This window comes from Lithobates pipiens, unplaced genomic scaffold (assembly GCF_037356315.1).
Source record: "Lithobates pipiens isolate NorthernLeopardFrog02 unplaced genomic scaffold, aLitPip1_a1.2 Scaffold_16, whole genome shotgun sequence".
Classification (NCBI taxonomy): domain Eukaryota; kingdom Metazoa; phylum Chordata; class Amphibia; order Anura; family Ranidae; genus Lithobates; species Lithobates pipiens.
Window position 1 is genome coordinate 651119800 of NW_027507748.1, and position 27513 is coordinate 651147312.

Below are 27513 nucleotides of genomic sequence, written 5' to 3' on the forward strand. Positions count from 1 at the left end.
CAGTTGCCCGAAGGTCCTTATGGAAAATAAAGGTCTAACCGACAGGTAATTTCTTTATAATGTAACATCTTCACAATTTTTTCATTTCTGTTTAATTTGTTTATGATTACTGTGAAGAACACATAATAATATCTGTGCTGCTGAAGCATCCTTTTTGCTGTTTGATGTTTTTTGTATGTTCCCATGTTTGCTCCTCCAGTTTGGTTCCAATTAATGTAGTCCCTTTTGTCACTCCCAGCCACTCCATGCTAGAATTTAGTTTCCTTTTTATGCTCCAAGAGACTAGAATAACATCCTCTGTAGTGTACTAAGCTTGGTTGAATCTACAATAGATTCTTCTTCTGTGTCTTCTTTGAGAGTTAAACTTCCTGTGGGTCCTTGCCAAGTAGGCAAGTCCCCATATTCTCCTTACAGACTGGGTCTCAGGACGTTCAGGACTTATGTCTTTTGCACTTTTGAGTGAAATTTGAGACAGAACACTACTTTTACTTATAATTCCCAAAGTTAAAATTGTTCCATTTATAGGTTGACCATTTAAAAAGTATAATGGGTTAAGTACATTCCTCATACCTATTTTTTAAACTCTCCATTAGCTGCCATTTGAAGACTTGTGTTCAGTCCCCTTTGTCCATTAGCATTTCCAAACCAGATTAGAAGGTGAGATATTCATATAGGGATATTTCAAACATAGGAGGATCATTATTATTATACAGGATTTATATAGCGCCAACTGTTTGCGCTACACTTTAAAATAAGAAGGACAGTACAATTCACAATACAGAAGGAAGAGGAGGGTCCTGCTCATGGAGCTTACAGTAAATTTTAACAACCTCCCGCCCGCCGTATTGTCTATTGAGGGATGGGAGATGGCTTTCTTGTTCTGGGACCACGTCATATGAAGTCATCCCACTCTCACCAGCGATCAGTGGTGCACTCTGTCCCTAGGACACAGCGCATCATCGATCTTGGTAAAGGGCCAATGAAGGGGCATCATTACTCATGTGATCAGCTGTGTCCAATCACAGCTGATCACATGTAAACAAGGAAATGCCGGTCGTCAACATTCCTCTCCTCACATTGAGCTGAGCGTATGAGGTGCCTATCAGCGGCATTTCCTCACAGGGGAGATCTGCACAGATAATCAGTGCCCTGTTAATCAGCGAAGCCCCAACAGTGCCCAGCAGTGATGCCAATCTGTGCCCAGCATCGATGGCAGTTAGTGCTCAGCATTGATGCCAATCTGTGCCCAGCATTAATGCCAGTCAGTGCCCAGCAGTGATGCCAAGCAGTACCCAGCATTGATACCAGTCAGTGCTCAGCAGTGATGACAATCAGTGCCCGGACTTTAAAGGCACAACAAACAGTAGAATATACAAAAATATTACCATTTATATATATATATATATATATATATATATATATATATATATATATATATATATATATATATATATACATTATATATATATATATATATATATATATATATATACATACATACATACAAACAACAGGGACATGAAAGAAACATTGATAAAAATCATATATACAAAAAACAATCTATATATGATATGAGCCCTAATGTGTCTACGCGTTTCGTTGCACACTTTTTCAGGACCCATTTGGGGTTCAGTAGTTGAATAGAAGAGAAAGGGGTCTCACTATCTATCAAAAGGAATCACATATTTAGCAATCAGCGATCAAAAAAGTAATTTCCCACAAAGGGAAAAAGCAAGGTGGCGCAGTGAGGTCAGAGCGAATCACCAGGCAAACAACACCCAGGAACCACTTGTGAATCAATGATCACGAATGTCTAGGTATGATACTTTCAAACAGGGGATGCCGTATCAAAGTGAATACTCGTAGAAGACCGGATATAACCATAGATTGTTCATATAAGAAAATATGAGGTAGCCATAGAATAAGAAATTTGGCTATATATCAAAAGTAATGAATCCAGATTATCCAAGATAGATAAAGATACGGCAATGTAAGGAAAATCCCCTGGGAGAGAGCAGGACACACTTCTTTTTGGAATTCTTTTTCTTTATTTCTTCACACATTTATGGATGAGGCACTTTGAGTGATGTTTCCTTTTTGTATTGACAATCAGTGCCCATCAGTGATGCCAGCCAGTTGCTGCCATTCAATACCCATTAGTGCTGCCAATCAGTGCTGCCTATCAGTGCCCCTGCCCATAAGTGTCACCTATCAGTGCCCAGCAGTGCCATATATCTGTGGTCATCAGTGGTGCATATGAGTGCCCATCAGTGCTGCATATATGTGCATCCTAATCAGTGCCATGTCATCAGTGCCTATCAGTGCCACCTCATCAGTGCCCATCAGTGGTGCAGCCTATCAGTGCCCATCAGTGCAGCCTCATCAGCGCACATCAGTGAAGGAGAAAAATTGCTTATTTACAAAATGTTATAACAGAAACTAAGAAAAACCTATTTATTTATTCTTTCAAAATTTTCTGTCTTTTCAATTTTTTTTAGCAAAAAATTTAAAACCCAGCGGTTTTGACATCGGTTCCACCCTGCAAAGGCATGGAGATGGGTCGGGGCCATCTTCCCCTCACTCATCTCCATACCTAACAGGGAGGAGGACACGATTGCCTTAGCCGCTGGCAGAGGGAACTGGAGAGCAGCAGGAGGGGGCCCTCTCCCACCACCGATAAAAGTGATCTTGCGGTGAATCCGCCGCAGAGACCACTTCTTATAAGTACAGTGTTGCAGGACCGCACAATTTTCATTCAAAATGCAACAATTCTGGAAGCTGAAAATTGGCTTAGGCAAGAAGCGGGTAAAAGTGGCTGGTATTGAAGTGGTTAAGGTGCTGATGGACAAATCTTCTTCTTCAAAAAGACTTCAAGGGATGTGGGATCTAAACAGTAATAAGAAGTAGGGAAAACTATACACAAATAGTACATGTACTGTATATTGCAAACATATATCACAGTACATATTACAATAGCAATGTTCCCTATCTTACTTACTTAGTTCAAGTTGCAATCTGCTACAAACCCAGATCAGGGGAGAAACCTCTCTACCATCAAAACTACCCAGGGGTGAGTGCCAGGGCACTCCACAGGAGTAGCTAAGGGAAAAGAGAACAACGCACTATTACCACAAAGATGTAACACCATTAGCCAAAATATGTTTTTTCTATTAAAACCTACATACTGGGATTAGATGAATGGGGTGATCAACCCAGTGTTGTAGCAGCTTAAACCACCGTGGGGATTTACTAAAATTGGAGTGCTCTTCTAACTTCACGTTGTTGAATTAAGCTCTGGCAATAAAACCTGGAAGCTGATTGGTTTCTTTGCAGAGCTGCACCAAATTTTACATGATCCAGTTTTAGTAAATAACACCCTATCTCTGGTGGTTACTCTTACCAATAAAAAACAAGGTAATGATGGAAAACACTGGATAATTATAAAAACTCTACAGGGATTAAAAGATAAAAAAGACCCTAAAACACACAGATCTTACGAAAGACAAGTCCCCTATATAGAGATCACTGTATTGGTCCAGATGTGATCCTAATTTATGAGTCTATCAGTGGTTTAGGATCAGCTCAAGAAATGGGTTTCCATCTGAAATGTAGAGATAAAGGTAAAATTGCTTTAGATAACACTCAAAGAAGAGCTGTCTGTATTTCTCCCTAAATATCTTGACCTCCAGTTCTCATCCACCTATGTCACATTCTCATTCGTCTATCCCCATATACCACTAAAACCTTCCATATCCCACACAACTCAATCATATCAAATCCACCAGTCCCAGAAATATCCTCACCTTTAAATCATCCTGCTATCCATCAACTCCAAGCCACCCAACCCCATCCAATGTATGCATCCCACATTCATACATCCAACCCCCAGCCATACAGCAACAATTATCCCATATTCTGCCAAACCACATAACCTGACAATAGTCCTATCACATCTCCCAGGCTAAAACAACCAAGCTAAAACATACATCATACTAATTAGACAAAAACCCATCCTCTCCACTCATTCACCTACATCCCAAAATCTTCCCCCAGCAACTGCAAGTGCACAAATTTTGCAATCCTGGTGATAATGTCACAAGGTGTAATAAAGATGTTTCTTTCTAGAGGAGCAAGGTGGAAGAAAAAAAGTCATATTAGGGGTGAGGGAGGTTTTGGAATAAATTTGGGTCATGACTGCAGATCACCTTTAACTACCCTAAACAGAAATATAAGTTTTCCATAAAGGTTTTATGACTGTTGCTTGAGGTTTGCTGTCAACTTTGTTAACGTTTAAGTTTACTTAAAATGATTTTTAAACCATCACAAGGGTCAGTACTTACATTCAATGAGAAGCGTCACTTGTGCTGTTGGCTTCTGTTTAAATTGAAATCTGAAGTCCTCTTACTCTCAACTACCCCTCAAAGCCATAATTCAGTGCTGCAGGGGTACAAGCCAAGGCACCTGTCATAGGCAGTTGTAAAGTTGTCACTCCTCCATTCACAGAAGCTCTTTTCAAAAAAATGTATTATTAATTAACAGAATGATTACACAGTACAATGTAGTCATAAGATAAACAAGTCATTAGGTTAAGTAACATGAAAACGGCAGCAATGGGACTACGTCCCAGGACAATAAAGTCAAGCTTAAATTGGGATCTAGAGAGTCTGATCATAGAGGAGAGTAAATTCTAATATGAACAATAAGGGAATCTCCCGGAATCTCCAGGGTTGGGGAAATGGGTTACTCCTAGGATTGAGAACTGAAGTATGCATGGGAGTACAGGTACTGCGTGGGCAGCGTTTTTAGGTATGGAGAGGTAGAGTGGAGAAAGAGGAAAGACTAGAAACTGAGAGAAGAGTGAGGAGGGGAACAAGAGGTGAATGAGGTTTGGGAAGAAGGTGGGTGGAGTTGGTCGGCTGGCCCGCATGGGCCCAGGTCGGTAAGCAGCGGGGAGATTTTTCCGTGAGGGTGCGCTCAAGGCTCCAAAAGGTTGGGATCTAGGTCAGGGGTAGGTAATGCTTTATCCAAGGTTGCCATATCTTATTAAATCGGGGCATGCGGTCTAGAATTTTTGCTTCGATCTTGCAATGGATCATCGCTTTCGTAACCCTATTTTTTAGCTCAACTATGGGGAGTGTTGGTGTTTTCCAGGCTCTTGCTATTGTTTGTTTTGCCGCCGTAGTTAGTTGGAGAAAGAGGGACAGCTGATTTCGGGTGCAGTTGCGGGGTGTTAGATTAAGTAGTTCTAAAGAGGGGTCAGGTTTTAAGGTGTCTTGCATCATTGTCGATGCCATCTGAAATACCATTGTCCAGAAGCGTTGGGCTATCAGGCATGTCCACCATCTATGGGAATGGGTTCCCACTTCAGCACAGCCTTTGAAACAAGTTGCAGGGTAGCCCGGGACGAACTTAGCTATCCTGGCCGAGACCAGGTACCATCGCATGAGGACTTTAAAGTTGGCCTCTGAGGCAACGACATTTTGGGTAGCTTTTTTAGTATTGGTCCAGATCGTCATCCAAGTGTCGGTGTCAAGATCTATACTGAGGTCGGCGGACCATCTGGTAGCCTAGAGCGGTAGGGAGGCGGGAGGGGAGGTGAATTGGGTGTACAACTGTAAGATAATGCCAGGAGCATGTGGGTCTGAGCCGCATATTTTATCAAATATCGACATGAAATCTTGGTCTGTATTGGGTTTAGGTAATGAGTTTACAAAGTGGGAAATTTGAAGATAGCGGAAGCATTCCCCATTTGGGATTCAGGCTTGGGCTTGTAGATCAGGAAAAGATTTAAGCAATCCGTTTTTCGTTAGATCGCATACTCGGTCAAGGCCTGCCCGAGACCAAGCAGCGAACAGACCTGGCTCAGAGAAGGCTGGGTAGAAGTGTGGGTGCCCTAGAACGGAAAGTAAGGGTGTGTGCAGGGATTTAAGAGGGAAAGGTTTTTGTATCGTGTCACAGATTTTAAGGGAGTGCTGCGTGACCGGGTTAGCGATTTTTGCCTCTCAGTGAGGAGGGTAACCACAGAAGATTGGACATGGTAATGGGGTGGGTGTCCACAGCCTCAAGACTGACCCATAGCGGTATTTCAGTTCTTGCTGGGTATAGAACGATTTGAGCTAGCTGAGCCGCATAATAATAGTGGCGGAAATTTGGTACACCTAGGCCGCCCCGTGTTTTGTGGCGATAAAGCGTGGTCTTAGAAATCCTGGGTCTCGTGGACCCCCAAATGTATTTGAATGCTTTGCTCTGTACAAGGCGATGATAATAAGGTGGGATCACGATCTGGAGGACCCGGTATAAGTAGAGCAATTTGGGCAGCATCGTCATTTTGACTGCTGCAATCCGGCCCAGCCACGAAACACAGAGCGGTTGCCAGGCGGCCAAAAGGTTTGTTAATTTCCGTAGCAAGGGGAGGTAATTTAGCTGGAATAGAAGTGAAGGGTTACTTGCCAAATGGACTCCCAGATAAGAAATGGAGGTTGTGGACCACAGGAATGGGAAGTTAGCACGTAGCCGATTAAGTTCATCCCCTGGCAGAGACACGTCGAGGGCCCTAGATTTGGCTTGATTGACTTCCAAGCCCCAAATCCCAGCAAACTTATCCAGCAACCTGCATAAATTGGGGAGGTTGATATGAGGGGCGGTGACAAACAATAGCGCGTCATCTGCAAACAAACAAAGCTTATGGCTTGTCGCTGCTATTTCTAGCCCCCTGATATTTGGGTCTGCTCTAATCAATGCTGCTAAGGGCTTGATCGCTAACGCAAACAACAGGGGGGAGAGGGGGCAACCCTGCCTCATCCCCCGTTGAATGGGGAAGTATTCCGACCGGAAACAGCATATCTCACATAGTCCAGAGGTTGGGTATATAGGGCATCTATCCATCTAAGGAAGTGGGGACCAAATCCCAGCGTTGCAGGATGTATTGTAGATAGGGCCAGGATACCGTATCAAACGCTTTGCATATGTCTAATGAGAGTAAGTGCATGGGGATTTTCCGGTTTCTAGCAATATGCTGTAGGAGGACGACACGTCTGACATTGTCACTGGCCTGTCTCTGGGGGATAAACCCCACCTGATCTTTATGGATCAGCCTCCCAATTAGCGGGTTCAAACGGAGGGCCAGGATTTTAGCTAAAATCTTAACGTCAACGTTAAGTAATGAGATCGGCCTAAAATTGGACCATACTGTATTATCAGTGATGATCAGTTTGGGGATCAGCAAAATGATGGCCATTAAAGCATCTCTGCCAAGGGAATGTTGCTGTAGTAGGGAGTTAAACGAGTTAGTAAGGAGGGGGGACAGCGTATCTGCAAATTTCTTATAGTAAGTTGCAGGTAGCCCATCAGGGCCAGGCCTTTTGTGTGGTTTCAAAGACTTGATAGCCGCAAGTACTTTCGCAGTAGAAATGGGGGCGTCTATTAGTTCAAGGTTTGCAGAGGATAAATGGGGGAGTGGTAGTGTTTAGAGCAAGGAATCGGCTCGGGCGCTAGAGAAGGGAGATTTAGGTTCGTATAGCTTAGCCAATTGGGTACTGAACTCGGAAAGGATTTTAATGGGGTTACTAGAAAGCCCATTTTTTGCTAGTCGCAGTCTAATGGGCTTGTAAGATCTCTCGGGTTGTCGTAAGCGCATAGCTAAAAAGGTGTCAGGCTTGTTTGCTTTGGTGTAGACAGTGTGTGCTGCCCTGCGGATCGCTTTTTCGGCATCCTCGGCCAGTAGTAAATCCAGTGCAAGTTTAGTCTTTTCCAGGACTAACCTATTTGCCTCTGTGGGGGTAGACTGGAATAGGAGAAAATGGTGCTGAAAATCTACTTCTAGTTGGCGTAGCTTGGCTCGCTTGTCTCTTTTGAGGTGGGTGGCAACCGAGATACAAGTACCCCTTATAACTGGATTGTGGGCTTCCCAAAGGAGGGTATGGGAAATACCTGGTGTATTATTGTTAGTTATATAATCCTTGAGTGCGGTTTGGATGTTTAGGCAGTAGGAATGGTTAGTTAAGAGGGTCTCATTCATGCACCAGGTCTTGTCTGTGGTTAGAGGAATTACCGAAGATATAGTAGTGACCACTGCACAGTAATCTGACCATGTGATTGGGTGGATAAGGGAATGTAAGAGAATGGGTGCAGAGGTTATAGAAATAAAGATATGATCGATTCAAAATGGGTTTCTTGTAATGCTACTACGCCAGCTTTCAGCGAGATAAAGGTTCAGAATGCTTTAATGCGCTTGTGGGGAGAGTTGAGTCCTTTAACATTTAAGGACAGAATGTTCAAGGGGTCCATAGGGACTGGTGGGAGAAAACAAAATGTATCGACCCGGGGACCGCACGAGCCAACCGACCATGGTAGCAAAGGGAAGTAGGGGTGTAGGGAAAGGTGAAAGAAGGGACTAGAGAGAGAAGTAAGAGGAAAGTATAGCAGAAGGAGAGGTAAGAGAGCATTGCGCGGAACGGGTAGTTCCGGACCGCCCAATCAGTGGGCGCACCAGCCAGTCCACTAGCCAGCCAGCCAACAGACAGGGCACAGAAGCTCTACTATAGCTTCCAAGAATTAAATAAATATATGAATGAAGGATGGGTAGGTGAATGAAAGGCCCACCTCCTCCATTCATAGGCCGCATTTCATTGATGGAAGCTATTTGCGCAGCTTCTCTAAATGAAGGAGGGGGCAGAAAGGGCGGACATAGTTGGCATTCTTGACGAGTGCCTATTACAGATCCCTTGGCTCATGTTAAACCCTGCAGCACCTTAAGATTATGAATGCAAGGCTAGGAGGAGAACAGAGGACGTTTTCAGCACCTAGGAGCGGAAAGGACCTTTCACTTCGAATGTTAGTAGCATCCCCTGTGTTGATTTTTTAATCATTGTTTTTGACAAAACTTAGGCTTTAAAGTGGTTGTAAAAAGGCAAAAGGATTCCAAGACCTGTGGAGTCATTTGTTGGATGTCACCACATGCCGTAATTTTAGAAAAAACACATAAACCCCCATTGATGGGTGGGACTTTGAAAGTGACCAAGAACAATACATTAAATATAAATAGATATACTGTAGTGAATATTTATCTAATGATATGTATCTTTTTAATAGACACTGGGCTCTGCATGTTAAAAAATCCCTGACGAAGGGCATCAAGCTGGAAACGTTGGGTTCATTCCTAAGCCTATTTGTTGTCTGTATGCACTTTGCAAATTCAATTCAATGTAGCCATATTGATGTACTCTTTTGTCTTTGACATATGTTTTTGATTTAATATATGTTTATTGTAATATATTTTCTATTTTTGATACAAATTATTGTTCTTTGTCACTTTTAAAGTCTCACCCATCAATGAGGGTTTATGTGTTTTTTTTCTAAAGTGGTTGTAAAGGCATGAAATTTTATTACCTTGATGCATTCCCTGCATTAAGGTAAAAAATGTCCAGACATTTGCATCACCACCCCACCCCCATCTTCCTAAATACTTACCTGAGTCTTCACTTGATCCAGAACTCTACTTGCAGTCACGATGGGAGCGAGCCTGCAAGTGCACCCCCATAGGAAGTGGCTTCCTATGGTGGCGCATGGAACGGAGGAGTAGTCACTGTAATACTGTAACTCTTGCTGTATGCACTGCTCAAGTTCAAGCTGAAGCCTGTGTGCATAAGACTAATTTCCTTCTTCGTAACACCAATAACCATGTTTTTCTTTTAGAGAGACTCCAATTGTTTGACAACAATGAGCAATATTGAGCCAACATTTATGCAAGCAAAGAAATTGCAGGACGTATTCAAAAGCTACATGCTAAAGGCTTGCATGCTAAAGGCACAACAAATTCCTGAAGAACTTGCATGCAGAAGATGCTTCATATCATAAATTTTTTTAGCTATTCTTTTTGCCTTTTCTTGATTTTTCTGTCATATGCATGACCTACTGCAGCTGCAGTATATATTATAATAGATGTAATCCCAACAATAAACATTATCATGTTAAATAATTCTATTTGATCTGGTCTGATTGATATATAGGCACAAGAGACGTAAAATTGCACACACAGTCCTTTTAGTTGTCTATTTCCAAGTCATCTGATAATTTGCAGGTTGGCAGGTCATTGACATTCAACACCCTGACAGCTTAATTGTCCTTATCACCTTTTCAATGGTATTAGTGATGGAAAATAAAACTGTGGAGTCTGAGTTTTGTAACATTTGGCATTGTCGGCTAATATCAGATGAAGTTTGAGCTTTGAGAGTTGCAAAATAGAAAATAAAAAAATTTACATAATCATTAGTTATCTTATTACTGCATAAGTGAGTTGGCTGCAGGAGGCATTTAATACTACAGATAAATTGGGGGTTATTTACGAAAAGACAAATCCACTTTGTACTTAAAGTGCACTTGGAAGTGCAAAAATGTTGCCTTTAGTTATACTTTAAAGCACAGATTCTGTTATAATGTTTTCCACACAAAATGCATTTCAAAAGAAATCCAACTTTGCTGTGTTACAAAATGGAAAACCATCTTAATTAACATCAAATTGTATGTATGGTTATGCTTTTTATGAAGACATACTGTGGTCATATAGCAGACCTTAGAGTGGGTACTACCCCTGAGAAGCCTTTAAAAATAATTTTAAGGTCTCTGAGAACCTATGTGAAAAAGAATAATTTCTAAAGCTCATAGCATGGTCAATAACTTGTAGAAAGTTTTAAATAAACAATGAGTATTGTATTGTACCTATGGGTGTATTTGACGCCAATAGCAGATATGTTTTTTTAATACCCCCTACACATTTATTTTCAGTAATATAGTTGAAATAAAATTAACAATAATATAAAGAGTTAAAATTGTGATGTCCCTTTACATCATACGGTCAGGAGATGTTAGCCTTCATCAGCTTTAACCACTTGCCTTACTTTTACCCCCCTCCCGCCCAGGTCAATTTTCAGCTTTCTATTTTTACACAAATAGAGCTTTATTTAGATGGTATTTAATCACCACAGTTTTTTTATTTTATTTTTTTGCCCAAATAAACTAAAAAATAAATAAATCTTGAGACATTTTTTTTTTCATAGTTTGCTAAAATAAAAATTGCTAATTTTTTCCCTTCACTGATGTGCACTGATGAGGCTGAACTGATGGCACCGATCGCATAGGTTTCACTAATGGGCACTGATGAGGCAGCACTGGTGGGCACTGATGAGCCTGCACTGATAGGTGGCACTGATAGGTGGCAATGATGGGCACTGATTGGCGGCACTGAAGGGCACTGATAGATAACATTGATGGGCACTCATAGGTGACACTGATGAGGAGGCATTGATGGGCATTGATTGGCAGCACTAATGGCCCCTGATAGGCATCTCTGATAGGTGCCACTGTTTGAGCTGCACTGATAATCAGAATACTGATAAAGGAAAATGGTTGACATAGGTCCCCTAGTGCAATTTGTTGTGAATTAACAGTTGCTAAGTTGTTTTATTAACATTGACTACTCAAGCCCTGAACAAGGGAAGGCTTTTTTCCACAGCAATGCATTGGATGGGTTTGATGTTCTTAACCATTAGGCTCCATGCACACTGGGCTTAAAAAATGCCTGTTCCCTTGGCAGAATAAATAAACGCTCATGTAGAGAGTTTTTGTACACAGTTGAGGTGAGTTTAGGAGAGTTCACCATTTTTTTCTGCCAGAAAGCTCTAATCAAAAACGCAACCCAGAACGTTTTTTTTCCTGCCTCTAAACCCTGAGCCTAAAATGTGCCTCTAATCGTCCTAATGTGTATGGACACATTGGATAGGATTGAGATGTTTCTACAGGCAAAAACACAAAACTCCTGTAGAAGCAGTGGTTTTTAAGCAAGTGTGAGTGGAACCTTAAATGTTTAAAAATGTCCTCATGTGAGATTACTTTTTTTACCATGCATGCCTCAGTACACACCCAAGCCTTTACAATAGTGGTCATTGTAAAAATGATGCCTTACATTGATGGTGGAAAGTTGCCTTATTGCATTGTTGGTCAGTGGGAGGTCAGTTGAGCTCACCACTCAAGGAACCCCTAACAATCTCAGGGGGAACCATAGATTTGCATGGAATCACTGCTCTATAGTATGAGTGTGAGTCTTCACCTGCCAAGCAACTAATGCCAGTGTACCCAGGAAACACGTTACCGCTAGCGTCAGTGAGCTGTACATACCATCAACACATGTCTACAGTACATAAAGTCAATGAGAGCAGTTTATTCATTCAAGTCATTTTTGGCTGTACAGTTTTAGGTACCAGGTATAAAGCTGACTGTATACTTGAGGGTGGTTGTTTGTGCATGATCTAACCATCCTATACATTTTTTGTGATTTTTGCATTTTGCAGATTTGCATTACAGTCCATTTAACATGGTTTCCTATGGAACACGTTCTGTAGTGCAAATCTGTAAAATGCAAAAAGCACTAAAAATGCATAGGTGTGAATCCAGCCTCAGTATTTGCTGATTACACAAAGCTAAGCAGATCAAAAATGTCACAACAGGATATAGGAACTTTACAAGAAGACCTTGAGAAAATGGAGGGGTGGGCAACTAAATTGCAGATAAGGTTTAATATTGAAAAAAATGGAAGTAGTGCTCTGGGAGCTAAAATATGCATCCAAGTTACTTGCTATGGGGAGAACCTCTGGAGGAATCCAGGATGGAAAAGGATCTGGGGTCCACTCTGAGGGCACTGAATGATATAAGAGGGCACTCTATCTGAAAAAGGGGGCACTCTGAGGGCACTGACTGATGTAAGGGGGCACTCTGGGGGCTCTGATGTAAGGGGGGACTTTTCAGACTCGATGTATAGAGGAATGCTGGGGACTTTGATGGTGTGACACACAGGAGAAGAATACTCAAAAGAGCTTTAGCCATACTTCTCATTTAACCCCTTAAGATCCACGCTATAGCCGGATGACAGCCGGGATGCCATCAATAGACATCCTCCCCTTTGGACACTGGCCACACCCCCTGGAGGGCAGTTGCGGCATGCGCTGTAATAACCCGAGTCAATGAGATCCCGACCCTTACCATGTGATCAGCTGTCAGCCAATGACAGCTGATCACATGATGTAAGCAGAAGATCGGTAGTCTATCAGTGCCTATCAGTGTAGTCTCATCAGGGTACATCAATGAAGGAGAAAAATTACCTGTTTGCAAAATGTATTAATAAAATATAAAACAATTTTGTATTTTTAAAAAAAAAAATGTGTTCTTTTTAAATTTGTTTAACAGCGCTAAAAGCTGAAAATTGGTCTGGGCAGGAGGGGGGTTTAGGTGCCCAGTAAGCAAATGGTTAATAAATTGAATTCCATCCACCAATGTTCACTTACACAAAATATTTTAAAAATATGACTTTACCGACAGTGATTAAGCAAAGTATGTATATTTATTTATACATTTATTTATATATTTTATGTATACTTTATTGAGTTTAAACCCAACTAAGGATTTTCCCAAATGATGCTTGATGCTGGCTCACCATTAGTAGCCTCTATTGGCAATCCCATTTGGCATGGTCTAAGCTCGAACAGTTATATGTAGTGCCAGGGATCACCGATGCTTTGTAAGCAGTTTATTTGGCATTGCTGCCTGGAAGTCCCGGGGCAACGTATTTCCTGTCATTTACACAGTACTTAGGATTTTTAAAGTATTACTTAACTGAAGTTGTGTCACATTTTTTGGATCAAAGCCAGGATTTGCTGTGGTAATGAGGAAAGACGAACATGACTCATATTGCTGTGAGACATGGATGGGCTATATAAAGACGAGTGTGCAGTCTGGGATCAGCACAGAACCTCAGATTGAGGAAACATCCCATCCAGCAGAATGACAAGTCTTCTACTCCTCCTCCTGTCTTGTGCAGCCCTGGCTGCCGCCTTCCCAGCTGCTCCACAAGATGACCAAGAAATCAGATACGCACAATTGGCAGAGGTAATATTTTCTACTTAGAATGCTAATCTAGTACACATGCTAGGGATGTAATAACTGAAATAACTCTTGTCTATTGCTTTTTTTCCCCCTTGCATCTACTTTTCTAGTTTTGGATAGAATAGGGGTTAGAACCTTTGTCAAGTTTTTATTGCTATCTTTACCTCTGTTGGATAGATCCACCATTACATTGACCATTGTCAGTGGGATAGTACAGCTGTCACTAGAATGGGAAATTAAGGTAAATCCTTCTGTTTTGGTGACAGCTGCCTAAGGGCTTTCTTTGTTCCACATCTAAATGAGGAAATGAAGGGAAATTTCCCTAAGGGGACACAGACAGGAAAAAAAATAAAACAAGGCTGGGCCTAGATAAGTTTTTTTTTCTGATTAGTCAGCAGGCTGATGGGAAACCTTGTATTCTGACAGAAAGGACTGCTCCACTGTCAGAATACACCGATCAACCCTGCGGCCGGTTGGTTACAGTCGTTGATTGTAGAAAATGTTTCCAACATTCCTGTTCGACCTTTGACTGGGAGCAGCCAGCTGTTCGATCCTTCTAAAGCAAGCATAAGGAAAAATTATTTTTATTATATAAACGCAAATTAAAGAAAATCAGAGGTTTTGAAGACAGTCATATTTTCATCCCGTGTCTCAAACATCATGTTAAAAAAAAAAAAACACAAAGAAAAAAGGTGGGGGGGGGGGGGAGTAGGAAATGGAAAAATCACAATAGGACATCACAGGAGCAGAAATGTATTCACTGTTTCCATTGAGCCAGAGATCAGGCAGTAGCATTTATTTTTTATTCAATATTATAACAAATCAAGATGCTTGTGCAATTTGCATGATAAAAAGCATTTCAGAAGTTATATCATTTATTCTGGGCTGGCCCTGTCTAATTATATGTGTACCTTTAAAATGCAAAACCAAATTTAAAACTGGCTGATATAAAACACACAAATTAATATAGCTCTGTATTAATTAATACGTTATTAAATCTATTTTTTTAAATTCAAGCAGTACAAGTATCAAAATATGACCTGTAATTGGCCTTTTGCAGTCCTTGTACAGCAGAACTTAGATTAAAAGAGGGAGAAGCAGCGCAAGGAGCAAATGAGTTCATGTGCTGACAAGGAGCCTGCTGATTGGAGGAGTTAGCAGAATGGGAGACTAATGAACTCATCTGTGTGCTGCTTCTCCATCACTGTCTGATCCTAAGCTGATTTGTAAGTGTTACTTAACCACAACAGAGAATAAAATGACGTTTTCTGCCCTATAAATCTCAGAACTGAACAGGAATACAAATCTTTTGTTAAACAGCTCCATTATTTTACTTTCATCTGGTTATTAAAAATTCATTCACAACGTACTGATGTAAAACAGTAAGATGTTGTATATATGTGTGTATCTTTCTATCTATCTATCTAGATAAACAGGCAAAACCAGAAATCAGTTTCCGCAGGATGGTGAAATTTGATTGGTTAATGCTTTTCACATAATTATCATTATCCTTGCTGTCTGCATTGCTTTTTTTTATGAATATAGATCATCATTATTATTATTATTATTATTATTATGAATCAGTGCTTTATTTCGATATTTAAATGTCTTCTACTTATAATCGTTAAATGATTTCAATGTAATAGCTCTGTTAATTTATGTTTGCAGAAATATCTAACAAAGTTTTATGACCTGAAGCCTGGGGGCAAAGTAGGGAGGAAAAATATCAAAAATTCCTTCACTGAAAAGCTTGAACAAATGCAGAAGTTTTTCGGTCTGAATGTAACTGGAAAACTGGATCATAAGACTGTAGAAATGATGGAGAAGCCGCGCTGTGGAGTCCATGACATCGGCCAGTACAGTACAGTCCCAAAAAGCACTGCCTGGCAGAAGACAGACCTGACCTACAAGTAAATATCTTACTTTATCATTGATTTATATACCACAATTGGTAGGTAGCTGATAGTTGCAGCATATGAGTATCCGACAAAAAAACAAACAAACTAGAGAGCAGTAAGTTGTGCCAACAAATCGAAAAGGTTTATTTTTACAAAACTTACTTTGATAAACATAAAGCTTGGTGTAATAGTCTACCTTTGATGCCACCTTTCAACACAGTAGAGAAACAAATTGCCATGCAAACATGTAGTATCATTACAATAAATTTAATTCATGTGTCTTTGAAGGGAAGAAAATTGACATTCTAGGTGCCAGACCGCAATGCATGATAAGTATAGTGATTGGTTTAGAACATTCATTACAGCCAATCAATGCCTTTCATGAATAAATTTGGCCATAATTATTGAGAAGGCCTGCAGATATAGAAACATTCTTCAACCCAGCTGGCTGAAATGGCTGGATCAGTTAACGTTTCTAAAATGCCTCTTTTGCCCTGCAGCCACCTTAACTTGTGGTGACTGTGTCACCACAAAAATATATTTCATTGATGGCATCTTTGGTCTGCCCACTATCTGTAGCTCTTAATATTTTTTTTTCATCTAGACATAGCTAATGGGAGATACAATTTTGGTCTAATACACAGAGAGCATGACTACTTCTAGCAGGGAGATCACTGTTAGTTTAGCATTTAATAATGACTCTCTGACCCTTATTTACAAAGTTGTGGAGTGAACCTACCATGGTTAGTGAGATGATGTGCTTGCTCCAAACATCCAATTCTATGATGAGGTCTTTACCTTTTTTAAATTGCTCTGCACATATTTAGACGTGAACACACATTCATGTAATTTTAGATTTCTTAACTAGACCCATCTTCAGTTTACTTTAACCTCACACTTTAGTAAATCAAGCACACATGTTGTCTTTGAATCCTTATCCTTACAAACCCAAGTTTTCTGGATTTAATTTACATGAAAATAAAGTAGAATGAGAGCCCCGAGCAAGGGAGCTGCACTCCTGTACTCCAACCATCTTTTGCCTTGAATGATTTGACTCTTGTTTAGAGTGAATGCAACTGTTTGTAATGTCCAAAAATCTCTAACTCATCCCAATGTAAGTTTACTACTCTCTACATCTCTGTGTGGCTGAAATGAAATCATTTCATAATCCAGACAGCTAATGGAAGAAGAGTAGAGGAATCTTCAAATTAGTGTCATAGAGAGTACAGCAAAGATGAAAACATCTTAACGTTGAATCAAAATAATTTTTGAAAAAACCTTTAACTATATTAAAAATGCACAGTAATTAACATGACAATATCATACAGCAAATAAGTTAACTTTAAATCTTCTTTCTTTTGAAGGATTTTGAATTTCACACCAGACATGCCTCAGGCAGATGTGGAGAATGCCCTGGCAAGAGCTTTAAAAGTGTGGAGTGATGTCACCCCACTGACCTTTACCAGAGTCTATGATGGAGAATGCGATATTGAGATCAAGTTTGTAGTTGGAGGTAACAGCGTTACCCTTTCTCTATAGAGTTAATGTATTTGACTATTTTAAATTTCAATGTCTGATGTCAATTTCTGCCCTCTGGCTTTTGTAGATCACAATGATAACTCTCCATTCGATGGACCTAATGGGGTGTTAGCTCATGCTTTTCAGCCTGGTAACGGCATTGGGGGGGATGCTCACTTTGATGATGATGAACAATTCACAAAAACCAGCCAAGGTAAGTCATAAAAAATTTGAGGGCTAAACCAATGATAATTTATACACGATATTACCAAAAGTATTATACTGCCTTTACACACATGAACTTTAAAGGCATCCCAGTCAGTAGGGTTCAATATTGAGTTGGCCCACCCTCTGCAGCTATAGCAGCTTCAACTCTTCTGGGAAGGCTGTCCACAAGTTTTATGAGTGTGCCTATGGAAATATTTGACCATTCTTCCAGAAGCGTATTTGTGAGGTCAGGCCCTGATATGGACGAGAAGGCCTGGCTCACCGTCTGTGCTCTAATTCATCTAAAATGTGTTCTATCAGGTTAAGGTCAGGACTCTGTGCAAGGTCAGTCAAGTTCCTTCATCCCAACCTTGCTCATCCATGTCTTTATGGACCTTGATTTGTGCACTGGTTCAAATCCTTTAGTGGAGGGGGGATTATCGTGTGGGGTTGTTTTTTAGGGGTTGGGCCTGGTCCCTTAGTTCCAGTGAAGACAAATCTTAAAAACCCAAGTTTTGTCCAAAATATCCTGGTATGTTGATGCCTGAAGATTTCTCTTCACTGGAACTAAGGGATCTTTGCATTCTATGCTTTACCCTATGTAAAAAAAGAAAAAACTAGATTTGATGATATGACATTTGTAGTTTTTATCAATTTATAGAGGTTGTGATTTACTCATGTGGCTGTTTTATTTTAGAATATAATCTGTTTTTGGTGGCGGCTCATGAATTTGGACATTCACTTGGTCTTCACCATTCTGAAGACCCTGGTGCATTAATGTACCCCAATTACCCAAACACAGACCCCTACCGGTTCAAGCTTCCTCAGGATGACATCAATGCTATCCAATCTCTCTATGGTAAGAAAATCTCTAGGTAATATATAACATTTTAATGAAATTGGAGAAGGATTGCAATATATGAGAATGCATTGCAGTTTTATTCATAAGATTCACTATTTTTATTTCCTCCGAATTTTGTTTTCTATTGTTTTAGGCAAGACCTCAGATGAAGTTCAGCCAACAGGACCCACCACCCCTTCCAAATGTGACCAAAACCTTGTGTTTGATGCTGTCACCACCCTCCGAGGAGAAATGTTTTTCTTTATTAACAGGTAAATTAGCTTAGTCATGACGTTATACCAAAAGGAGTTCTCTCAGAATATGGTGAAGGGCATGTCATTATGTACAGATATGAGTTTTTCATGTTTTATTTCACTCTTTTTTTTTATTTTTGCTCTTTGGACACCAATTGGGAAGTAAATTTAGAGCCCATAAGCACTCTAATATTCAACAATTTCTGCCATGTCAACTGCCCTTGTGCTGGCAATGCATACCAACTACGAAAGTTTTTGTGCCTAGAGTTCAGCTTTAAGTAACTTTCAGTAAGAGTGTAAATAAAACAAGTTTATAGATAAAACAGCACACTTTTAATAATGTAAGCATGCATATTAAAAAATATATTTTATGAGCCTAGTTGTGTATCTCTTTAAGCTGACAAAGAATGAGAACTGTGATACAGTTGAAAAATTACTTTGTTTAAGATAGAAAAAGAGGAGACAATTGGATTTGCACCTTGGACATTCTGATGGACTGGAAAATGCTGGTTCATTCCCCATTGTGCAGTTCAGAAAATATAATAAAGTACTTAGTTGTATTTCCTATGGGTGTTTTAAGAAGGTTACATGACATACATTGAAATGTGGATAGGTATATTACATGAAATATGGGTTCTCCCTATCGCATGACAGTTCAGAAAGTAACATAACGATTATTCAAGGTTAGGAGAGCCTCATAGATGAAAAAGGAATAGTTCAAACACTCCAGGAATGTAAAAATAATCACACAAGTTATATCTCTGACTTGTTTGGATGCTTGTCCCCTAAACGGTATACACAAGCACACACATGCGCACATCTGTAAATGCAGTTAAATATAAGGTAAAGGTCATTTAAAGCTGAACTCTGGGACAGGCAATAATTGTCCATATACAAAACATGTATGTCCTTCCTTAAATCTCAGTGCACTTTGTGTATTTCGTCCATATCTGTGCAGTAATCCAGTATAAGACTTTGCTGCTGCGCAGGAGCTAATAAAGACTGGTCATTTCTGCTCTCTCTCTGTGTGCAGGGTAACTGGCCTTCTATATGCCCCTTCATGTAGTTTTCTGTGGGCAGCCTGTATTGGGTGGACCCTGCTAGGTCCCGCCCACATCTCTGCTCTCTGCATAGGCTGATGATGTCACTGCTACTTTTATAAAGTATAACCAGATTTTCTAATGTGTTTTGTGCATACAAAGTGGAACTAAAATATCTGTGAATATTGAGGAATATATGAGGATGAAAGTTTTGGTGTCGGCAATTCAGCTTTAACAAAGTGTACAAAAATGCAAATTGTTGGCTTTTTCCAAACAGGTTTATATGGCGTAAACATCCACGAGGGGGTGAGGCTGATCTGCTTTTTATACAGAACCTGTGGCCAACTTTACCCAATGACATTGATTCTGCTTATGAGAATCCTATTACTGAAAAAGTTCTTGTATTTAAAGGTAAGAGGGAGGACTTGTTTTATCATCAGTGTTATACAATTCTAAAAGTTATTCTAGATCTAGGAAATTAAAGTTCAGTGTCTTAAGCATGTACTCCTAGTTGTAATTGGATGCAGTTTTAGCCTTCTTTAAAGCGTAAATTCACCTTTTCGGAAAAAATGAAAAAGTGAACTAAAATTATACAACTACCCTACCCCTGTCCCTGCGGTACTTACCACTGTGAGCCACCAGTGCTCATATAGCCTCTGTAATGGTATGAGGATTTCAAATCCCCACTCTTCTCCCCCTTTTCTTTAGGACTTCCGGGTTGGATTTGAGTGATTCTGGTTGGTCAACGCTGGCATGTGACCACTTTGACCAATCTGAATCACTCTGATCCATCCTGGGAGCCCTACAGAAAGAAGGGAAACAAGATTGGGTATTTCAAATCCCGGGACTGCTACAACATCTGCATGGACACTGGGGGGAGGCAGGGATTAGAGTGTTAGTTAACCTCTTCATTTTTTCTGAAAAGGTCAATTAACCCTTTAAATGTCATCACAGAATGGTCACTGCATTGCATACATGGAGCATAGTGGCTGCACTTGGAGCACTGGTGTGTGAATGCCCTTCACTAGATTTAAGCAGTTAGACATTTAGCTGGAGATTTACAAGGCAGTGGTGATAAATGAGCAGTAATCAAAAACATGATATTTAATTTGACCTCCATCTTATTAACCTGCCGCAGTGCTGCAATTGTAGCATTCAACAGCATCTGAAGATGATCAATTACATGTAATTAGAGTATCAATCCAAACTGATCATTACTCCATGGGGAGCTATTTGTTCCATTTGTTTAGTAATCATTTACTACAATTTAAACAGTACAATTGAGCTACTAAAAATCTTGAGTGTAGCTTTAGCCTAATAAAGTGACTGTAAGCAAATGGTTAAATGTTAATGTTTAGGGAGCTTGAAATAGGGTGGTATACTTACCTTACTCATCACTCCCTCAAATGTAGTTTAGTTGTCAATTTTTGTGCATATCTTTCTGTTTTTGTGTGTGAATGTTTTGTGTGTGTTTTTGTGTGTGAATTTCATCTAATAAAGTTGAATTTTACAATTAGGGAACAAATATTGGACTCTTGATGGATTTGATGTTTCACAAGGAGCTAAAAGCATCACCAATCTGGGATTTCCTAAAAATGTTAAAAAAATTCATGCGGCTGTCCATGTGGAGCACCTTGGGAAGACTTACTTCTTTGTGGAAAATAAGTACTGGAGGTGAGTATCCCACCGATTATATTTAACATGCAGCATTGGGGTGATTGAATGCCAAGAAATCCAACATAAGGTCACCTACTGTACACCAAGTAGTCTAAGAACAGGTGAAGACTTGCCCATTGCCAACTTGTTTAGAAGCTCATCTTTGATTCAGCTACTTCCCACTTGGTGATGCAAGATGATGACGACTGCCCCAGAAATATCACCTTCAAAAACAGTATAGTGATCAACTATCATGACACGCTCCCTTACGCATATCTGTTGAGTGTGACGCAAAAGGACATGCTGTAGAGCAAATTGGAATAATGTAGAAATGAATTAGCGATTTTAGGATAAACAAAGTATTCAACAGTGGTCATTGGTTTTGATACCTTTGAAAAAGCCCTGTGGAAAACATTAAAAGCTTACAAACTTTTCATAGTACTTCTGGTACTTTGTGCCTGGACACTTCAGAGAATAGCAGCAGCCAGCGTGAACTTTATATTACATAGATTGGGACGCTGACAGGCTTAGAGGATATATTCATTGTCCTGGGGTGGACAGCCTCAAGCTTTTTGTACAGGCAGTAAGAGTCCACAAGTCAGGTCAGATTTTAAACTTAGTGTTTTTGTATTTCCAGCATCCTAAAAACATAATTAGCACTTCCAGCATGACATAATTTAGGAAGCTTGTCTATAGAAATAAACCTTACAAATAAACCCAGGGCTGGCTGTCTCTAATCCCATATCAAACCCCCTTCTGGAATACGCTTGGACCTTGCATCCAGATGCCCAACTTGCAAAGCTGCTGCCATGACTGATTGGGTGAGTTTTCAACAAAGTGAAGCTTTACCACATTTACTAAGCTCTAAAAAGAGTGCAACTTCACTTGCAAAGTGCACAATCTATTTGCCTTTAGAAAATCCACCCCAATGTCTCTTTGTTGAGCTAGCTTCCTTAAGGTTTTGCAAGCATTTTAGTGACTCCTAAGAAGGCAACTATTTTCTCTATCAAGGATAATTCTAGAAGTAGCATAATTTCCTTGGAGTATGCCAGTTTCACAGGTACACATCTTTCCTGGTCAAACAGGCCTTCCTAGTGCCTGAGATGCAGATTTTCCATGCATACCCAAACTGATACAGATTCATATTTCTATAAACAGCTGCAGTCCTCTGTTCCTTTACCACATGGATTGATTTACAGAAGCAGCAAGGAATAAAGGAAATATGGGGCTGTTATAAAACTGGAGAGCACAGAGTCTTGTAAAGTGGGAGAATTATAGTTTTATCTCTGGGGTTAATCTCCTTTTAATGCATGCCAATATTCTGTTGGCTTTACTTGCACAGCTTGGAATCGCAAGTCATTGCTGAGCCTGTTATCTACTAAGACCCCAGGTCCTTTTCCATCCTAGATCCCTCCAGAGGTTCTCCCCCTAGTGAGTAGATTGCATTCATATATTTGGCACCCAAATGCTTTATTTTACATTTTTCTACATTAAACGTCACTTGCCATGTAGTTGCCATGTGCACAGCTGCACCATTTTGCACTCTCCAGTTGTAGTAAATTGACCCCCTATGTGTTTACTTCAACCATCCAACTATATTAAAGGCAAACTTGTGTTTGTTTAATTCCCTAGCACATTGGTTATTTAGAGTGAACATAACTTCACTAAATGTACTAACCTAAGTGAGCTTTTCCTACTCCTTATTAATTAAACCCTCTGGGTATTATTCATGTATCTTTTGTACATGGCCAGCTTCCAGTAAACAGAACTGTCTACTTGACAGTATTGTGTATTGAACTATAACCTGACCTGTATTGATTTTAGGTTTGACAAACCTTTGTGTACTATAGCATTATTTTTATACATTCATTGTTGGCAGCTGGTGAGTTATATTAGTGTAATTTTCTTTTTTCAGTTATGATGAAGACAAAAAAGCAATGGATGCAGGATTTCCTAAGTTCATTGCTAAAGGATTTCCAGGAATGAGTCCAAATATTGATGCTGTGGTTTATTATAGAGGTAAATATGATTACGAAACCGGGGGAAAGCCAGGTCTTGCTTGAGCATGAATCTGTGAATCTGAAAAAAAACATGATACACTCTCTATATGATTCATATAACACAAATATAAATATGCAAACAAATAAAGTGCTTAACATTGCCCTAAACTGGAGCCGTGTTAACCAAATTAAACAGTTGAAATTTGAACTCTTTAATTTGATTGGTAGCTAAGAGTAGGGCAGACAGGTCTACTTTAAAGTGCACCCGTGACCAAGCTATGGTCATAAACTATTTACAAATTCTATAAACAAGTCATTCCTACTTTCTTTAGGTATTTTTACAGTGAATGTATTGTCTTATATAAGCTCAAAGATTTTTTTACACTAAGGCCGCGTACACACGGGCGGACTGTCTGCCCAACTAAGTCCGTCAGACAATCCGACAGACAGTCCGTCCTACTTTCGAATGAACGGACTTGACCACACACGATGAACAGACAGACCGCCGAAAGCTTGCGCGATGACGTGTACAGCACGTACGACGGGACTAGAAATACGACGTCCAATACACTGCAATGCAACCTTTCGCCGTGTAAATCTTTTCTGAGCATGCGCCATACTTAGTCCGTCGAACTAGCCTACTCACGAGCGGACTGTCCGCTGAAACCAAGTTTGGACGGACAATATTACGGAAATTCCGAAAGACTTAGTCCGCCAGACTGTCCGCCGAAAAAGTCCGCTGAAGCCCACACACGAGCGGATTGTCCGCTGAAACACGTTTCAGCGGACTAAGTTGGACGGACAATCCTCTCGTGTGTACGCGGCCTTACTGTTATATTTTCAGGACGGTTTTTCTATGTCCATGCAGTACTGATTTGACCCCTGAAAGATTGTCCTGAATATGTAACAATAATGATATGCAAATAATAAAGCAAATATAAGAGTTTCGTTTTTAAACTTGTATATATTAAAAAACATAAAAAATAAAGAAAACACATAACACTACCCATTAGAATAACTACAACAGTCTTTTTCAACCGGAGTGCCCAGGCACCCTGGTGTGCCTTGAGGTTTCTTCAGGGGTGCCTTGGCAAAATGCCTAAAAATTGATCAAAAATGATAGAAGCCAGCAGGTGGATCAAGCCTGCTTTTTAGTTACACAAAGCCTCTCTAGACACCTAACCTAACTAGGCATCCTAACAACCAATGACATCCGTTAATAAGGAGGATGTCTGTTGCATCCTTGTTTGACCCTCTTCTGTCCCTTATTACTGGGGTCACATTAGCTGACTGATGGAGAAAAATTGAGGGAGATGAGAAACATTGGAATACTAGTCAGTACCAGAGTGCAAAGGTGTATTTGCTTTGGAAGAATAATTCACCTCTAAGGTTGGGTGCCCTACATGTAGATGTTGCTGCATTGTGTAAAGTTATTAGAACAGTTTTTTACATTTTAGAATGGAGTGCCTCAAGACTGCCCATCATTTTAAAGGGTTCCTCGACTGAAAAAGGTTGAGAAACACTGAACTAGAAGTCTTTATTTTCATGTTTGTGCTGGGTGTGGAAACTCCTCCTGCTCAACATGTCATATTTGAACTAACCTGAGTCTGGGTAAAAAAGGAAACTTTAACCTCTAATGATCAGCCTTCAGTGTTTTGTGAATGCTGCATTATCTATTAGTAGGGCACATTGCAGAAGGTTATAGGGGGTACCATATACTGGACATTGAATTAGATGCACTTCCACATAGGATAGGAGTCAAATGTAATTTATATTAAAGTTGACCATTTTGTGTTTTTCCTGCAGACCTTCTTTACTTCTTCCAAGGAACATCACAGTTTCAGTACAGCATTGAGTCAAAAAGAATCCTCCAGGTCCTGGCCACCAACAGCTGGCTGGGATGTTAAAGACATCGTCACAGCAACCGCACCTTAAATGCTTATAAGTCATCAGACTACATGTTTTTATACACTGATGTTTTCGTTGAAAAATGTTTACAAATGTGAATTGTATAATTTCTATATTTATTATGTGAATAATCAAGAAAAAACGTGATTGTACAATTTATAGCACTACATTTATCTAATTTCCTAAATATATGTGGTTATTATTTTATATATTTTGTATTAATGAAGTAATAAATTAATTATTTTTGGGTTAAATTTGTTTGTTTAGTGTTTTCTGCTTTAATGATTGATTTATTATAATGTGATAGTTTCATAAAAGTCAAAAAATAAATAAATAAGGGAATATCTGTGGAAGTTTTCCCGAAAACGACATTGCTATACTAATGCCACGTAGACACGACCGGACTTTGTGACAGCAAAGGTACAACGGAATGAGTCCGTCGGACAATTCGATCGTTTGTGGGCTCCATCAGACCTTTGCTTGCCAAAAATCTGGTGGACTTTAGAAATAGAACATGTTTTGAATTTTTCCATCAGAACTCCGCCTGACCGAGAAATCCATTCGTGTGTATGCTAGTCCGACGGACAAAAAACGATGCTAGGGCAGCTATTGGCTACTGGCTATGAACTTTCTTATTCTAGTCCGGTCATACGTCATCACATTCGAATCCGTCGGACTTTGGTGTGATTGAGTGTGGCCAAGTCCGTTCATTCGGAAAGTCAGTCGGAACTCTGCCGAAAGTCCGTTGGAAAGACCGTCGGACCTAGTCCCTCGAAAAGTCCGGTCGTGTGTATGCGGCATTAAAATCATTTTTTGGGGTTTTGGATAGAGTAGGGAAAAACTCTTCTCCAAGTTTTTATTGCTGTTCATATACCCATAGAGGATTTTCGCACTCCCAAATTCCAAAATTTTGAGTTGTTCCCAGAGTGAGCGGTAAAGGAAATCCAAAAAGGGTCACCTGTCCCTGCTCCAGCTTTCTAATTTGGGAAGTCAGTTCATTTTGGAGTAATTTCCTCTTGTTTCCTGTTGCATATTCAAGACAGGGCATAAAACAAAATCTCCCTAGTGGGATACAGGCAGCAAAAAATAACCCTTCCCTACTCTGTCAAAAACAACAAAAAAAGTTTGAGTAAATACTACGCCACACTATAAATATGATCTCATCAAAAATATAAAAATATGTAAAAGGTAATAGGGTCAATATAAGAAACAGCAGCTAAAATCAGAACATTATAAAATAAATGAACTGAAAAGTGCTGTGCTATGTAATATGCACACAGAGCTTCCATGTCTTTTTCTGTAGGAGAGGAACACAGCCTAAGGGGGGCTGATGCCCCTTAGGCTATCCTGCCATGTGCTTAGGAGGTGCTGAGACCTCAGGTGGGTGACCTGAGGACCTGCTTTGCTGAAGTTTGCTGGAGTGCTGACTGAGGTGCTGTTGTCTAAAGATCTAGTTTGGTATCACAGGGAAAAAATGTTGCATGGATATTGGAAGGAGGCAACCAACTTTACAAGGATATTTTGTGCATACAGACTGCTGTGAGAGATCTTAGGGACTGCTTAGTGGCTGCTGCCACCCTTCTGGTGGTAGAGAGTCAGCTGTGTGTGTGTAAAGTGAACATCGGCTGGTGTCCTGAAGAGCTCAGTCTAATTCTCTGTGAAGGGACTATGTCCTGATTGCTCAAAGAAGGAGGGGTTGGTGCCTTTAGCCACTGCTACTTTACAGCCAAGTCCATAGTCTGCTTTTGCAAGGACTTTTGTTTCAGTTTTACAAAAGGAAGTTTACTGTCCTCATCTTGTACATAGCTCTGTTTGGACTATCCTACTCAATTCCCCAACCGTATCCAAGTTACCCCCCAAAAATAAAAACACCAAAAAGAACACCCCTTGACTTGTCATTGAGCCAGAGAGGGCCTGCGATCTTATGCCTGGCTATTACATAGTTACATAGTTACATAGTTAGTCAGGTTGAAAAAAGACACAAGTCCATCCAGTTCAACCTTAAAAACAAATAAATAAAATAAAAAATAATCGTACAATCCAGATACCCAATTTTATGCCCACAATTGATCCAGAGGAAGGCGAAAAAAAAACCCAGCAGAGCATGCTCCAATTTGCTACAGCAGGGGAAAAAAATTCCTTCCTGATCCCCCAATAGGCGATCGGATTTTCCCTGGATCAACTTTACCTATGTTAGTACCTAGTTATATTATGTACCATCAGGAAAGTATCCAAGCCTTTCTTAAAGCAGTCTACTGA

General features: G+C 40.1%; 1 protein-coding gene and 1 long non-coding RNA gene across 2 annotated transcripts in view; both read left to right on the forward strand.

Annotated features, from left to right (window-relative positions):
* Positions 1–9976, forward strand: part of LOC143984502 (uncharacterized) — a 9986-nt gene extending 10 nt beyond the window's left edge. Inside the window, exons 1-2 of the long non-coding RNA XR_013274891.1 lie at positions 1–45; positions 9694–9976. The exon at positions 1–45 is cut by the window's left edge and continues 10 nt beyond it. This is a non-coding gene — a long non-coding RNA (uncharacterized LOC143984502). The remainder of the gene's footprint in view (positions 46–9693) is intronic.
* Positions 9977–13767: 3791 nt separating this feature from the next.
* Positions 13768–25508, forward strand: LOC143984067 (matrix metalloproteinase-18-like). The gene is made up of 10 exons (XM_077484375.1): positions 13768–13935; positions 15601–15842; positions 17195–17343; positions 17437–17562; positions 18253–18414; positions 18551–18668; positions 19968–20101; positions 21208–21364; positions 23262–23365; positions 25153–25508. The coding sequence occupies exons 1-10, from the start codon at positions 13831–13833 to the stop codon at positions 25251–25253; spliced, it is 1398 nt and encodes a 465-aa protein (XP_077340501.1). The 5' UTR covers positions 13768–13830; the 3' UTR covers positions 25254–25508.
* The last annotated feature ends 2005 nt before the right edge of the window (positions 25509–27513 follow it).

What these genes read in the sequence shown, in the direction of transcription:
- LOC143984067 (XM_077484375.1), top strand. Translation starts at nt 13,831, where the DNA reads ATGACAAGTCTTCTACTCCTCCTCCTGTCTTGTGCAGCCCTGGCTGCC. An exon ending in GATACGCACAATTGGCAGAG is followed by an intron (nt 13,936 to 15,600) that starts GTAATATTTTCT and finishes TTATGTTTGCAG; the next exon opens with AAATATCTAACAAAGTTTTA. An exon ending in AAAAGTTCTTGTATTTAAAG is followed by an intron (nt 20,102 to 21,207) that starts GTAAGAGGGAGG and finishes TTTTACAATTAG; the next exon opens with GGAACAAATATTGGACTCTT.